This window comes from Ostrinia nubilalis, chromosome 30 (genome assembly GCF_963855985.1).
Source record: "Ostrinia nubilalis chromosome 30, ilOstNubi1.1, whole genome shotgun sequence".
In the NCBI taxonomy this organism is placed as follows: Eukaryota; Metazoa; Arthropoda; class Insecta; order Lepidoptera; family Crambidae; genus Ostrinia; species Ostrinia nubilalis.
Window position 1 is genome coordinate 3,967,671 of NC_087117.1, and position 15,016 is coordinate 3,982,686.

The 15,016-nt window shown below is 36.5% G+C and overlaps 1 protein-coding gene across 1 annotated transcript in view; it reads right to left on the reverse strand.

Annotated features, from left to right (window-relative positions):
• The window catches only part of LOC135085908 (kinesin-like protein KIF3A), a 40,291-nt gene extending 28,779 nt beyond the window's left edge, over positions 1-11,512 (reverse strand). Inside the window, exons 1-3 of the mRNA XM_063980693.1 lie at positions 11,446-11,512; positions 10,529-10,642; positions 8,063-8,275 (exon numbers count right to left, since the gene is read on the reverse strand). Coding sequence (XP_063836763.1) covers positions 8,063-8,275; positions 10,529-10,534 — 219 coding nt within the window. The 5' untranslated portion in view covers positions 10,535-10,642; positions 11,446-11,512. The remainder of the gene's footprint in view (positions 1-8,062; positions 8,276-10,528; positions 10,643-11,445) is intronic.
• Positions 11,513-15,016: the final 3,504 nt, after the last annotated feature.

A 15,016-nucleotide genomic window follows, 5' to 3' on the forward strand; every position in this document is an offset into this window, starting at 1 on the left:
ATACATATCGATACCTCTGGGCTCAAAGGTCGTAAAGGACAAAGTACGACTTTTCAGGAGAAGCAAAAAACGTTTTTTTATTTTTTTATTCGACAGTAACTTTTTTGTTTTTTGAGCTATTAAAATATGACTTAGGAAGAAAGTGCTTAGAATTCACAGCATTTTCCGAGGAGGTATTGAGAAACTGGACTAGATCTGTATTTACTGAGATAGATTTCCTTTACGCCCTCAAAATTACAATAAAAAGACCTTTACGCCCCTCAAATATTCGTCCTAGGCAAGTTACTCAGGACGTAAGTCTCCTTTTATTTCACAAAACTACAAAACCAAGGTAATAAATGACAATTTACATAGTTTTATAGGTTTTCGTAGGTCGTAACGGAACACCCAGGTAAGGTATTATGCAAGGGTAAATTGATAATTTAGCTTAAATATTTAATGTTTTATGGTATTTGATATGTAATATACCATTTCTTCACTGTTTTAATGAATTATGGTCTTTTAAATAAAATAAAATAATTTTTCGTAGCTTCATAATTTAATGCACACAATTTATGAAACTGTTTAAGCAGAAGTTTTGATATCTTCGAACTAGAAGATACCATTTCCGATATAAGAGTGAATTTAGAAAATAAATATTATGACGCTTTAAAATAAAACTTCATAAATGTGTACCTACTATATACGAAAAGCCGAAACTAATTTAATTTAATTTATTTATTTAATCATTATTATTATTTCGAAAAACTACAAATGGCGGACTTAATTCCATAGGGCAGTCTGTCAACCAGTTGACCTTAAATTATGATAATGCAGATCGGATAGAATTATTAAGGACAAGCGAAAAACAAACTATAAATTATTCTAAATTCTAAATAGATTAAACATTATTATTCATACTAGCTTAAAATTATGTCATTTTACTTGATATAAAAGTAGAAAGGTTAGGTAAGTAAGATTACAAGTAGGAAGCTTTCATTCCAGTAAAGTACATCCACTTACTTTACTGTAGGAGTAATAATACCGTTTTTAAAACCCAATTATTTTTAATATAAAATATAACTTCGAAAAAAGTGCATTCACGGTTTTTAGTAGATTAAGTCTCAACTGACACTGACACTATATTTTCCCATGTTGTGTAAATATTTTTCCTACTAGATATATATTAGCTGATCCAAATAACTTTAACTATACTTATTTATTATAATTATGTACCTACAGTAAAAGTGGTTTTGACCAAGGGCGTTAGTCAAAATTACTAGGAAATCATTAAAAACAATTGATAAGTGTAGCATTTGTGTGATTTGTGCATAGAAAATAATGACACCTTAAGGTACTACAGTAAGGTGACTTCTTTTCTCATAATATTTTAACAAATCTAGCTTTTTAATTTTTTAAATTTTTATGAAAATTTCATAAAAATCATAAAAACATGCTATAACATGTTTTCATTTCCTTAATCATCTTTAATGATCTTTTACCTAACAAATACGTAGTTTCTTCAAATATGAGAAATAATAAAAAGCAACATTACTTTACCCGATGTAGGTAGATGTCATCATTTAATATGTACAGACGACGGCACATCAACGTAACCACTGTGGGTTCTTGAGCAGTTGTAATAGGGGCGAGTTTGCAACAAAAATGGGTAACCTGATGTAGCTGTCGTGTATACAATTACATAAATACACTCTAAATTAATAGTTTTATTACATATTTTTAATGATTTTTTTAGTTCTTTCGTTTCTTCCAAACGCACCTACTTAAATACAATAAGAAACGTCTATAAAATTAACCTTCTCAGTTATTATAATATCTTCTCTTTGTAGATTTTTAAAATATTTGTTTAGATAATCTAAGGGCGTAAAGGACAAATTATTTAGACTTTGGTATGAAAATGTTAGGTTGTATAGGACAATAGATATACTTCATGTACATTATACGCCCAAAAAATTGTGTTTATTTGTTCTTTACTACCATGGTAACTCTACTAAAAAATCAAATGGTATTTACATCCCAATTTTCACGATGATTTCTGTTTAGCTTATCAAAAATGATGGGTCGTAAAGGCACTTTTTTTGAGAATTTCGACAAACTAAATATACAGATCGATAGAGAATTAAATTCTGAGTAAAACTGTATAAATAACTCATTTTCGGTATTTTGTCCTTTACGACCTTTGAGCCCAGAGGTATCGATATATTCTCCTTTAAACAATTCACATTACCAGTAAATATCTAAAACAGCGACTTGCTCATAATCTCCGTTCATTTAGTCACGACGCGGCAAGGTTACTGTGAAGGTTGTATTACATTAACCACACACTGCTTTAGAGCTATTGTAATACAGTTCAAAATAGATGCTTATCTCAAATTCGTCCGCCCACGTTTCCGATGCCAAGTTAAATTTGCATCACAGATTCGCTTAGTCCGTCGTAATACGGGCTAAAATGGGGATACTGGCGCGTTTGAGACATTGTATTCGCTTGCCTGCAGTCTGGGAGACATGTTGCGTAGTATGAAGCAATATTGATTTCCTTCTATGCTGCTAGACAGTTGAAACGGACTGGTTGGTACATACGAGTTAATAGCAGTTCACCCCTTCACTCTTCTTTTGGAGCTATTGTATGTTAAGTCCTATCTACTGGTAATAAAGCCGAATTACAATGTCAAATTACCCAATATGGTGCAAGGGGCACTTCTATTGTAAAATTGAGTCATGAATGCAAATTGTGTTTTATTTAATGACTAACTGCCCAACCAACGTCCTGTAGAGATTACATTTTGTGTGATCGTGTGAATATTATTCCAACAAAAAATGATGAATTATCAGTTAAATTACCTAGTTACAATTTTCCTGTTATTTCCATGACCATAAACAAAACGGAAAATATCGTTTTAAGGATAGAACTAAGGACTTTCAGAAAAATTCCCGGGAAACATTTATCAACTAGCTTTTCCCGCGAGAGTTTCGGTCTGTCATAGAAAACTAGATCGCGTGTTCCCGTGTAACTCAATTTATGCAAGTAGGCTTTTAAAAAGCACTTTTACACGTCCCAGTATTAACCCTACCACTGCTTCAGGACAATAAATGGGCCAGTGGTGAGAAGCAGCGCAAGAAACTTAGTCACTATTCATCATCATCATCATTTCAGCCGTAGGACGTCCACTGCTAAACATAGGCCTCCCCCAATGCTTTCCATGTTGATCGATTGGTAGCGGCCTGCGTCCAGCGCTTCCCTCACTTCTGCTGCTTCAGTCACTATTGTCAGCCTCTTTTTCAATGGTTTACAGACTTAAAAATATACAGGGCCACCATATCCAATATGGACGCGACTTTAGGTGGCCGTGGCACGGAATCCGAGGTAGGTACATTATAGCTCACCCGTCTACAGGGTGGAGGGGGGAGTGACCTCTCCCCTCTCCCCTCAGACCCCGCGTGATTGATTTGTCCCGAATGCAGTCCGTCCGGCGATTTCTAGATCGGATATTTTGTTATGATTTAGTAGAGGCAATATATTGGCAGAAATATTCTAAGATTTGTAATAGAGTATCATACACGTACACTGACTCTACACTGGTTGGGTTTTTATTGGCGGTCAAGCTGTAGATCCTGGCTACACAGGAGTTGCAGCGGTGGGAACGAGAGGTGGGAATGGTACTCTGGCGTTAGAATATAGCTTAGCAGTTAATTCCTTTTTATATGGCTTTTTAGAATTTAATACATAATGTTAACAAGAATTTATAGCACTTTTGTAAAATCATTGCTTGTTTGACAACTAGGTATTGTAATTTTTTATCACTTTATTAATCGCCTGCGTTCGGCGAGCAGTGTTCGGCGAACAAAGATCGGATGTATACCACGAACAAGTCTCTCAGTCCAACAATAAGGGATTTATTTTACATATCTTATGGAATATTTTAATAAAGCATGGCTGCATCACCATAATGTTGATGAGATCTTGACTTTATGTAGGTTTTGTTAGTCACTATGTAGGTAAAATAAATAAACCAAACTTCATTTAATGTTAGCGCAACCATAGCTTCTTATACACAAAAGATACAAACGGCGCTTCAAGTGTAACACTAATATCTATGCCGTTGTAATAGGGTTGCTATTGGCACAAAAATCACAAAATAGGAGCAGAAGACAAACTACATACAAAGTGCGCTCGGGCAACGCACACATAAACAACAACACCGTCAATAATCGCAAACCAATCTAAACCAGTGCGAAGTGTAAGTGTCCGCTTGAGACGCATCTGTGTGCGTATGCAAAATGAAGTACATACACATACAGGCGATTGTCTTGTTACTATCTATTTTGTACAAAAATATAGTTAGTATGCTTAGTGCGAGTTTGCATTAAACGAAGTCGCTAGCGTCAAAAAATCTATATGATTTTAGTTCTTGAAAGTGTCCGCTAGGGGCGCTGTACAATCCTTCATACGTTTAATGTCATTTGTTACGCAGTCGCTAGCGAAGACGTTTGATGTAACTCGCACTAAGCCCCCTGTGGGCTGAGTGTGAGTTTACATTAAAAAATGTATGAAAATTTTAGTTTTTGATCGTTTCCCGCTAGGGGCGCTGTACAATCCGTCGTACATTTAATGACATTTTTTGATGTAAACTCACACTAGACCCTCTGATGTACTATCGCTAGTACAGTCAGCGTCAAATATTCCGTCTTAAGCCCCAAAAAGTATAACAACCTTATTCCAATTGTAACAACGGTGTTGCGAACTTTTTGGCTAATTTGCCATGAAGTATTTGACGCTGGCTGTACATAAACAAAACAGTTCTTAATTTAAGTTTCTTCTTGATCTTCTATCTTCTCTTCAGTGATGATAATTGACGCAACAATCTCGATGCATTAAGCACCTAACACGCTGACGCCTCGGATCTGTGATCGCGTGACGTGAGCTGCATTAAGAACGTTGCGCCATTTTGTTTTCCGTTGGTTTTGACAGTTATTTGAATTTCGAACATCAAGTACTGACTAACGTCAAATAGTTTCGTGACACCCAAAGTGGCCAAAAAGCTGATAAGACAACCTTTTTTTAAATTATGTGTATGTTTTTTGTTTCTTCTTTATTCTAATTGTAATAAGACGTTGCAAACTTATTGGCTACTTTGGAACGAACTATTTGACGCTGACTGTACCAAAACCGCACACACATTAAATAAAAACATACAATAATTTTAACACATAAATACAAAACACCTATTTCTGTTACAGCAAAACTAAAACTATATGTATCTATCTCTTTTTTATGTTGGAATAAGAGAGGGACAGATAATACAGAAGAAAAATGTCTACTAAAAGCATGAATTATAAAGTCCGCACCAATAGACGCCGGCCATTTTGAAAATATTCAAATTTTTATTTCTATTTCGATTAATAAATCTACAACTTTAGACTCAATATTATTCGTTAAAAGCAGCCAGCATCTATTAACGATTTCTTACACTATAATAAAGACTTCTATAAAACCTTTTTACAATCAATAATCTTATAATGATTTTATCAAAGCCTTATCACGTAATACTGCATCATCAAATTGGTTATTCAAAATTCTATAGCAGTAATCGAATCGCTTTGCACAGGGCTCTGTGAGAGCACAACGTAATTCCAATAGGGGGGTGGGGTGAAGCGGGGGTACACCCCACATAACCCCTCACCCCGAGGGGAAGCCGGGGTGAATAGATATTTGTGCGCGCACAGAGATGTAAATATAATTTTCACTGCAGTAAATGGCACAGGTAAATTTATCCTACTAATATTATAAATGCGAAAGTTTGGATGTCTGGATGTTTGTTACTCTTTCACGCAAAAACTACTGAACATATTTTGTTGTAACTTTACAGTATTATTGTTTATAACCCAAAATAACATATTATAGGCTGTGACAAACTAAATTTCACACGGGTGAAGCCGCGGGTAAAATTGTTTAAAATAGATTTTATAATTATTGCACACAACATAAAACTGGGAATTTATTATTTTACACCGCCTTTTACTGCAGTGATGAGTAATTAATTAGAAAATGGTTGAATTTATATAAATACACAACAAATTATCGCAATATTAGATACTAAGTATCAAAATAAAGTTGAATACATACAAAAAATAAGCAGTGTTCTAGTTGCATAAAATCGAGTCACATACAATCAGCAATCAAATAATTCGTGACACCCAAAGTAATCAAAAAGTTCGCAACACGTCTTTGTTACAATTGGAATAAGGTTATATCAGCAACTTTTTTTTTGACCACTTAGCGTCACGGACTATTTGTCGCTGACTGTATGAATAAATAAAATACAGAAGTAACAACGCTTCTGAAGAGAATTTGGAATGTTTTAAAGAAAAAAATCTTGAAATTCTTCTTTCTTCTGTCACTGATGTAAAAACACAAGTCCAACCCACCATTCGACAAGACTGAAGCGCATAACGGCGTCAGTCGAGCCGAAGGATGGACTGGTCAAGCGTCTGTCTTCTTGCAACTTCTTTTGTCTTCTTGCAACTTCTTTATGTCTTCTTGCAACTTCTTTATGTCTTCTTCGTACTTTTTGTCTTTTTACAGCCTGTGCACTAATATGGCCAAGGCCATGCCCCTTTCTATGACCAATCAAGGTTTTGGAAAGAGGCAGAACATTAGACCTTTTTACATATAGTTAGTACCTATTGAAATTTTCAAAATTGGTCTTTATGTATTGGGAATACAGTTCACAGGTAATACATGATGCCAAGTCAATTTATAGACCGTTTCATCCACGAAGACGCGCCCCACCAATTTTTGGTCGAGGGAAGCACGTGGTGCGAGGAGTTTGATCCGAGCGTCATTATTGTAGTGTGCGTGTGCACTCGTGGATAATTTAGCGTGTACCGATAACACTCAAACATTAGCGGAAGAATGGTGGGGCGCGTCTTCGTGAATGAAACGATCGGAGAACAGTGCTTCTGGGCTCTCTATGATAGAGCATATAGGTTTTGACACAATACTGGCCACTTACCTTTGTCTGCATTCACCTAATTATTAAATAAAAAATAAAATAATTCATACTGGTCAATACTTTTAAATTACCTACATATAAAGAGCCCAGTTGCACTGTACATAAAATACAAAATACAATGAACAGTTCTTTACATTGCAACTCAGCATTCTAAATTGTAATCGCTGACATAATACAATTATTGGAATGTACAGTCAGTGTTGTAAGAATTAAGGAGAAAAAAATTTGGATGCATTCAACAGATTTGTTGTTTATGTATGAAAGGAAGGAAATCAGTTTATTTGGTCCATCAGAATTTAAAAATTGTCATGACTGAAAGACTTATTCGCTTCTTTATAAAAAAAGTCATAAAACTCATTTTATTTTTGCAGGCTTTTAAAAAGCATTTCTAACGTCCCAGTATTAACGCCACCACTGCTTCGGGACAATGGGCCAGTGCTGAGAAGAAGCAGCGCAAGAAACTCAAGTCACTAATTTAACTTTTAAGACTGGGTTATTAAGCCCGACTGTACATCAACAAATTGTTGAAATCGGCTTCCTGTACCTGACTCATATTACGGTTTGCATCATGAAATAGCTTTACATTTAGTACTTTATTAGGTACGTTCAAATTGTAGAGGAAACCATGTATAACTAAATGTAAATTAGTAATAAGAAATATAAATTAATCGTTGAGGTTTTTGATTGTCAATAGAGCCCATTATAAGTACAAATGTCGGTTTTATTATGAAAGTAATATGCAAAATGTTTTGCAAATTATTAATTCGTACAGAATGAAATAATTCGCATCACGACAGATGCGTACAAAGAGTTGAAACCGTTATTCTTTTGTAGTTAAAAGAAAGAAACCCCATTCTTCCAGTTGACTCTTTTAAATCCAGACTAGGTATTGAATTGAATTTATTTTTAAAAGCTAAATAAAGGGAATAAAGAAACAAGTTACAAAGAATTAAGTCTGCGAATGCTTTGTCCCATTTCCGGTTTGTACGTTTGACCCTAGACGTGAAACACCTGGATAATATTAATATAAGTTCATTGAAACCACTTACCTGGCTAACGTTACTGTCAAAAACAGCATCGTAGGCATAAATCCTTGGCGGCTCGGGTGGTGTGACATTATTACGGGTGACAGCAACTGTGTGGTTCACCGGATCCACTGAGACGCAGTTGTAGGAGTTCTCCAACGTCTCCTTCTGGTCCATGGGACGGACTCTGACCACCACGCGTACATTTTCAACGGTTGGCGCTGCTAACTCTGCGTCCTAAAGAACATGTTTATATGTATTACGGTTACTGAATAAGCAAGTTCGTCTAAATGAGGAAAAGTGTGACAATAAATGACATCACTGCACTGTTGATGTTCAAATTGTACTTTTATTCGCGTTTTATTTTTAATTCGTCCCACAATACTAAGGAAGTAAATTCTAAAACGTTAATAACGACCAAAACACTTAAAACAACTGTTTAAATTAACTTGCTTTATCCTCAAATCGGTAAGAGGCACTTGATAGTAAAAACGGACGTAAGGTGCGCGCGCATAAGTACCCCGCGACCTAAATACAGAAAAATAAAATCCTTTGTTCTATCATTAAAACAAACGACGAAACTAAACAACGCGATGAAACTCCACTGTAATAAATCAGTAATCAATGGTGTAACGTACTAAAATGTTAAGTCCACTTTCTGCCCCCACTCAACACTGAACCATGCTACAACAGAACCTCTCTTGGAATGGCTTGAGCACATCGTTTGTGGCAAAATGGAGGCCGAAAAACCAGGTCACTAGGTCGAAACTGGGCCGAATGTCGGTATTGATGTACCCAGATATGACATATGGCTGTTTTTATATTTATCGTGCAACTTTTTGCGTCGGACGTATTTTATAACGATAAGTGTAAACTCTAGATAACGACGCATTTTTTCGACGTTATTGAGTCGTTAAATGGTAAAGATGATAGAGAACAAGGTGAAGCAAAAACATGACCCTCCTTCTGGCGCAGTCGGGTAAATAGACAAAAAATTTCGACGTTTTATTTATTTACACTTTTGCACATACAACTGTACAGTGGCGGACTTAATGCCAGGTGGCATTATCTGCCAGTCAACCACAGGTCGAGTAGAGAGACTAAGGCGGCGATTAAGGAGTTTGTCGTTAAATCGAATAATGTTAGAGTTTACACTGTAATTGGGACTTATTTTAAGATCATTTACAATTGCTTTTTAATTGTTTAATGGTATATGTATTAAGAGCTGATACAAAATGAAAAATGTATAACAGATATTACTTTTTAGAAACAATTAGTATTTCTTGTGCTGTGAATTATAACTTTGCTTTTTAATTTAATGTACGTAACCACAATACAATTAGAAGAAAATCACGTTTTCAATCAATAAATTAAGTGCAGCGAAATGAAACTGATTTATTTAGTGTGGGCCTATTTTATTGTTATGAAAAAATAATCGTTTTAACATAAACATTGTTGGAAACTATTCGCTCACAAGTTAAAATTATAAAATTACCACATTGATCAGTAATTAATATTCTTTGATTGAATTTATTTTAACGATAGAACTTTTTATTTCATTTTGATAGATCTAGATTGATTGTGACTAATTAGAAGTCTAGAATTGTTAAATACAATAAAAGTACTTGTCAGACAATTTTAATCGTTAATTTAAAAAGGTGATGATTTTATTCAAGCTCATAATAAGCAAGCATTTTTAAGATAGTATCATTTACGTTAATTTACGCCTTGGGGTGCAGATAAGATTTTTTTAGAGTAAAAAATGAAGGACGAATGAGTACCAATAAGAATAAGTATTAGAATAAGAAAAAAAAGTGTAATACCACAATGAAATACCAAAAAGCTCATGATAACGTAATTATGTATTACTTTTACTTTCAGCTGTGGTTCAAAGTGGAAAGTGGGTCATCACTTTTGCTGATTAGCAAACCGGACCAACCAATAAGAAAAATTACGCTTAGAAATTAAATGACTTAGACAATTTTAACATTAAAAAGGATAGAGGTGACCTTGCTAGCAGAATAAACGGTCAGAGCGTGCTACAGAAGTACGTACTTACTAGGAAAACCTCGATAATATCGACCCCCACATGTGCGCCATTTTAACTGCGACTCGCGAGAAAAGATAAAAATCATCATTGACGAAATGACGATCTTTCTATTCTAGCACGTTTCGCTAGCGATGCAGACGCGTAGTAATGAATTATACGGTAATAGACGGACGGCAGTTACTACGCACAATGCTAACTCGAGTACCTAGGTAGATGTGAAATGACCCTGAGATACGATGAGTCACAACGCGGTTGTAACTAAAAAATTCAACGACTTCACACAAAAGGCGTCGCCCAAGTACATGATGAACAATGAAATTATATCGCCACATTGACCATGATGCTATATCACCCGATTATCGGAATTAAATATATGAAATGGTTATGAAATCATGACTAACACACATCCGGGCACCGCGTGATAAGAAAAATTCACTTACAGGCATTTTTGGAGCTCCCCCACTGGCTGGATCACAGGAACGTTATTGCTTCTGTGCGACACCGAGAGACACGTCTTTTGTTTGCCGAATATTGTAAAAATCAATACCGTCGACCTACCAGGGTTGCCAACTCTACGTATTTTTACGTAGATCTACGTATTTTAAGCCTTCCTTGCAAACCTACGAACTTTAGTCCCAGAATCTACGTATTTTCTATCAAATTTGCAAAATAGGCTGAATGGGCATCGTTTCCTTTACTTTCGCGAAAAAGTTCGATCATGGTTCCGATCACGGTTATTTGGCATGTGGCAAAAGTCGGAACTAATGTTATTTTGACATTTCCCCATAGAAAAAATACTGTACAGCGCCCCCCTGTAAATCTCACTGAAAAGCCTTGATCTGTGGGTCTAGATAAAGTGCACTTTTTGATCGAATCGAAAATCGAATCCGTCAAAACTCCATACAAAAAAAAGGCTTTTCGACTGGTTTGCGATTAAAATGTGCACTTTGTCTAGACCCACTGATATGAAATTTGAAATGTGACGTGACAGTGTGTGTAAACCGTCAAACGGTCAAAGTGAATCTTCACTATAAAAATATTTCGAACTAAGATTGTGCTAAGATTTCGAAGGTGTTGTTGTATTTCGATATTTTTCAACTTCCTTCCTTCTTTCCAACAAATATAATTTTGTATAAAAATTTGTCTGAAAATGATACACAATAAAAGTGCTTTACTACTTTTAGGGTAATATAAATTGTCGTTTTATTACTTTTTACCTACCCCTACTCTCTTCATTTCACTCAGAAAAAAAAGTACGTAGATCTACGTATTTTCTATATGGAAATTGTACCATTTCTACGTAATTTTCTAATCTGTCCTACGACTTTTTCAAAATCCGAGTTGGCAACACTGCGACCTACTTTTCCGTTTCAATTCCCTTTGCGAGCGAAATGGAAATGACGTGACATTTTCTACTAATGTTGCTAGTGTTTTTAACAAAATACTACCAACCAAACCAGGAAGTGAGGGCGCTACTTTCGATTAACTATTACTTTGGAATGAGGATCAGTACTGTTGTAGAAAATTCAATAAAACTAGTATCTACGTTAATCTTTAAGACATAAGAAAGATATATCTTTTTGAATTATCCAAATCTGACCATTACTTACGAAGATATTAAGTAATAAACATAGGCCGTTTTTGCCGCTAAAAGTCAACGTACGCAGGGCCGCGTGACGTCATTATATCCGAATCGAGCGCAGCCGGCGTACTATTGGGATGGAAAATATTTCTTTCCAGCTAAACTATCAGTTTTAGAAAAAAACTTTTAATAACATTTATTCATCAAAATAAAGTAACCTATCGACCAGTAATTTTTAAAAATAAAAATTGTTAAAAATAAGTATCGCTATGTCCAAAAACCACATTTTCATAGGATTCGATGCAATGCGGAGACGCGGTTGGGGTGAGTGTAACTTAATGATTGTTTGTATTGAACATAATATTAATAATAATAATAATAATAAATAACCTTAGACATTTTACACTGCGCTTCTAGTCCCAAACTAAGCAAAGCTTGTACTATGGGTACTAGACAACGGATATAAACATACTTAAATACTTTTTTTTGTAAATACATACCTACTTATTATACATAGAAAACACCCAGTCCAATACAAACAAATATGTTCATGCACACAAATGTTTGTACTGTGCGGGAATCGAACCCGCTACCTCCGGAATAGTAGTCCGTTTCGAACCACTACACCAAACGGCCGACACATATACGGCCGACAATAATACATAATATGATGCTAATACCCAGTTTCTGGCCTGGGGGGGAGGGGGGGATAAGTCATACCCAGCTTATAGCCTGGGGGAGGGGCAAGCCTTACCCAGCTTCTGGCCTTGGTGGGAGGGGGGGAGAGGAAGGTCATACCCAGTTTCTGGCCTGGGGGGGGGGGGTCAAGTCATAACCAGTTTCTATGGGCTGGGGGGAGGGGCTAGCCTTACCCAGCTTCTGGCCTGGGGGGGGGGGGGTCAAGTCATACCCAGTTTCTGGCCTGGGGGGGGGGGGTAAGTCATACCTAGCTTATGCTCATGGGCTGGGGGAGGGGCTAGCCTTACCCAGCTTCTGGCCTGGGGGAGGGGGGGTCAAGTCATAACCAGTTTCTATGGGCTGGGGGGAGGGGCTAGCCTTACCCAGCTTCTGGCCTGGGGGGGGGTCAAGTCATACCCAGTTTCTGGCCTGGGGGGGGGGGGGGTAAGTCATGCCTAGCTTATGCTCATGGGCTGGGGGGAGGGGCTAGCCTTACCCAGCTTCTGGCCTGTGGGGAGGGGGGGGGGGGGTCAAGTCATACCCAGTTTCGGGCCTGGGGGGGGGTAAATCATACCCAACTTCTGGCCGAGGGGAAAGTCATGCCCAGTTTATGACCTGGGCAGAGGAGGGGGGCGGGGGAGTCATACCCAGCTTCTAGGCTACGATTAAATAGATTTCCAGGAGGGAGCAGCTGTCCTTTCCTGCAGCAGCTGGCCCGCCCATGGGAACGGCGAATAGGTAGGTAGGTACGTAGGTTTAACTCAGAAAAACTAAATAACAGGTAGGTGTTGCGTGTACATCGAAATGATCTTCATAACAATGTCTTGTAGCCTAGGCAGAGTGTATCTGCCTCAGCTGCTATACCTTATTAATAGAAGTAAATAAATAAATACTTGTACATTTTTATATTTTACTTAGAAGAAGATATGACTCTAACAACACTTATGAACACTTTATTTGAATAAATCGCCAAATATACCACCGCGGAGACCCCAATCACGTCTCTGCGTTCCATTGAATCGTATGAGCGTATGGATTTTTTGCGTTATTTTTCACAATTTCTATTTTTAAAAATTACTTATCGATAGCTTACTTTATTCTGATGAATAAATGTCATTACAAGTTTTTCTCTAAAACTGATAGTTTGGCTAGAAAAAAATATTTTCTATCCACGCAGTACGCCGGCAGCGTTCGGATCGGATATAATGACGTCATCGTCCCCGCGCCGGGCGGTCAGTGAATTTTTTTAGTAATTTGGCCATAACTTCGTCAATTTTTGTCGTAGAACAAAAATTTTTGGACTGTGTATTAAGGATTTCTTAGCCCTATAAATCTGCATTCACAGCTAAAAATCGAAATGATCCTCATTTTATCAGCAAATCATCGGGAAGATTATAATGGTTTTCTTTAAAAATGCTGTTTATTTTTTTTTTATTTATTCATTCCGCAAAATAATAATAATACATAGTCTACGTGTGATCCTAGTGAAGGATTTTTAGTGTATTTTGTTGGATTATTTTTTAGGATATTGGGTTGATTTGGGAGTAAATCACGTCCGGTGATTATAACGTTGTTCAAAGCCTTTAAATGAATTCAGTAATTTTAATTCGCCTTGCTGTCTTATTTTGATAAGCGTTAATCGTTTCTTATAAATATTTTAGTACCAAATTAATATTTTTTTCTTTCTTTCTTTCAATCAAATCGGGCATCAGTAAGTAAAGATCACATCATGCGAAGCGATCTATCAACAAAATTATTCTGACACACGCTACCAGAGAATATTAAATAAGTATCCACCTACCTGAATTCTTATAAATTATTTTTTTATCTTTCAAGTATTTGCTCAACTTATACATAATAGGCCCGCTGATTGTTATAATAATATGTAGAGATGAAACGGATAGTTGTTTGGCCGGATACCGGATACCGGATATCCGGCCAGCTGCTAGGCCGGATAGCCGGATATCTGGCGGCCGGATAGTTGGCCCATTGTCTCGTTGCATGTCGTGACGAGTTTAGCGCCGCACAAGTGCTTCGAAGGCGATCAGTGGGTATTAGTAGACTAGACTAGTCACACTTTTTGAAAATCGAATCCGTCCGAATAGAATGTCAGATTTTGCCACTTGTCTAGGGGGCAGATCAACAGGCGATTTCGGTTGCTATCGTGCGTGCGTGATTGAATAGCGAAAATTAAATTAGTTTACTTGTTGCGTAATCTGACTGAACTGCATGCATCATGTCATCAAACCATCAGTGAAAAAAAGATCGCCTTTTTTATTTGGCAATATTTCGACACTAACAGATATTTACTATTTATGTATTCGTCATTAGAGTGAATAGCCCAGAAAGAGAAATTAGTTTTTTGAAAGACCTTAATATGGCTTTTGTAACTTTTTGGACTTTAAACAAAAACCGTCATTATTATAAGCCATTTTATTGATATTTACCTCAAAGATTAATGTATTTCATTTTATTAATAGAAAATTATCGTAGTTTTTAATATCCGGTATCCGGCCGGATAGTAAATTTAGGCCGGATATCCGGCCTAACGGATAGTTACCGGATATCCGTTTCATCTCTAATAATATGAGTGGCATCTATCATTTAGGTACTCACTGCACTGCACTGCAACTGCATATTTTATTAAAATCTTTTGAAAAAAATACTG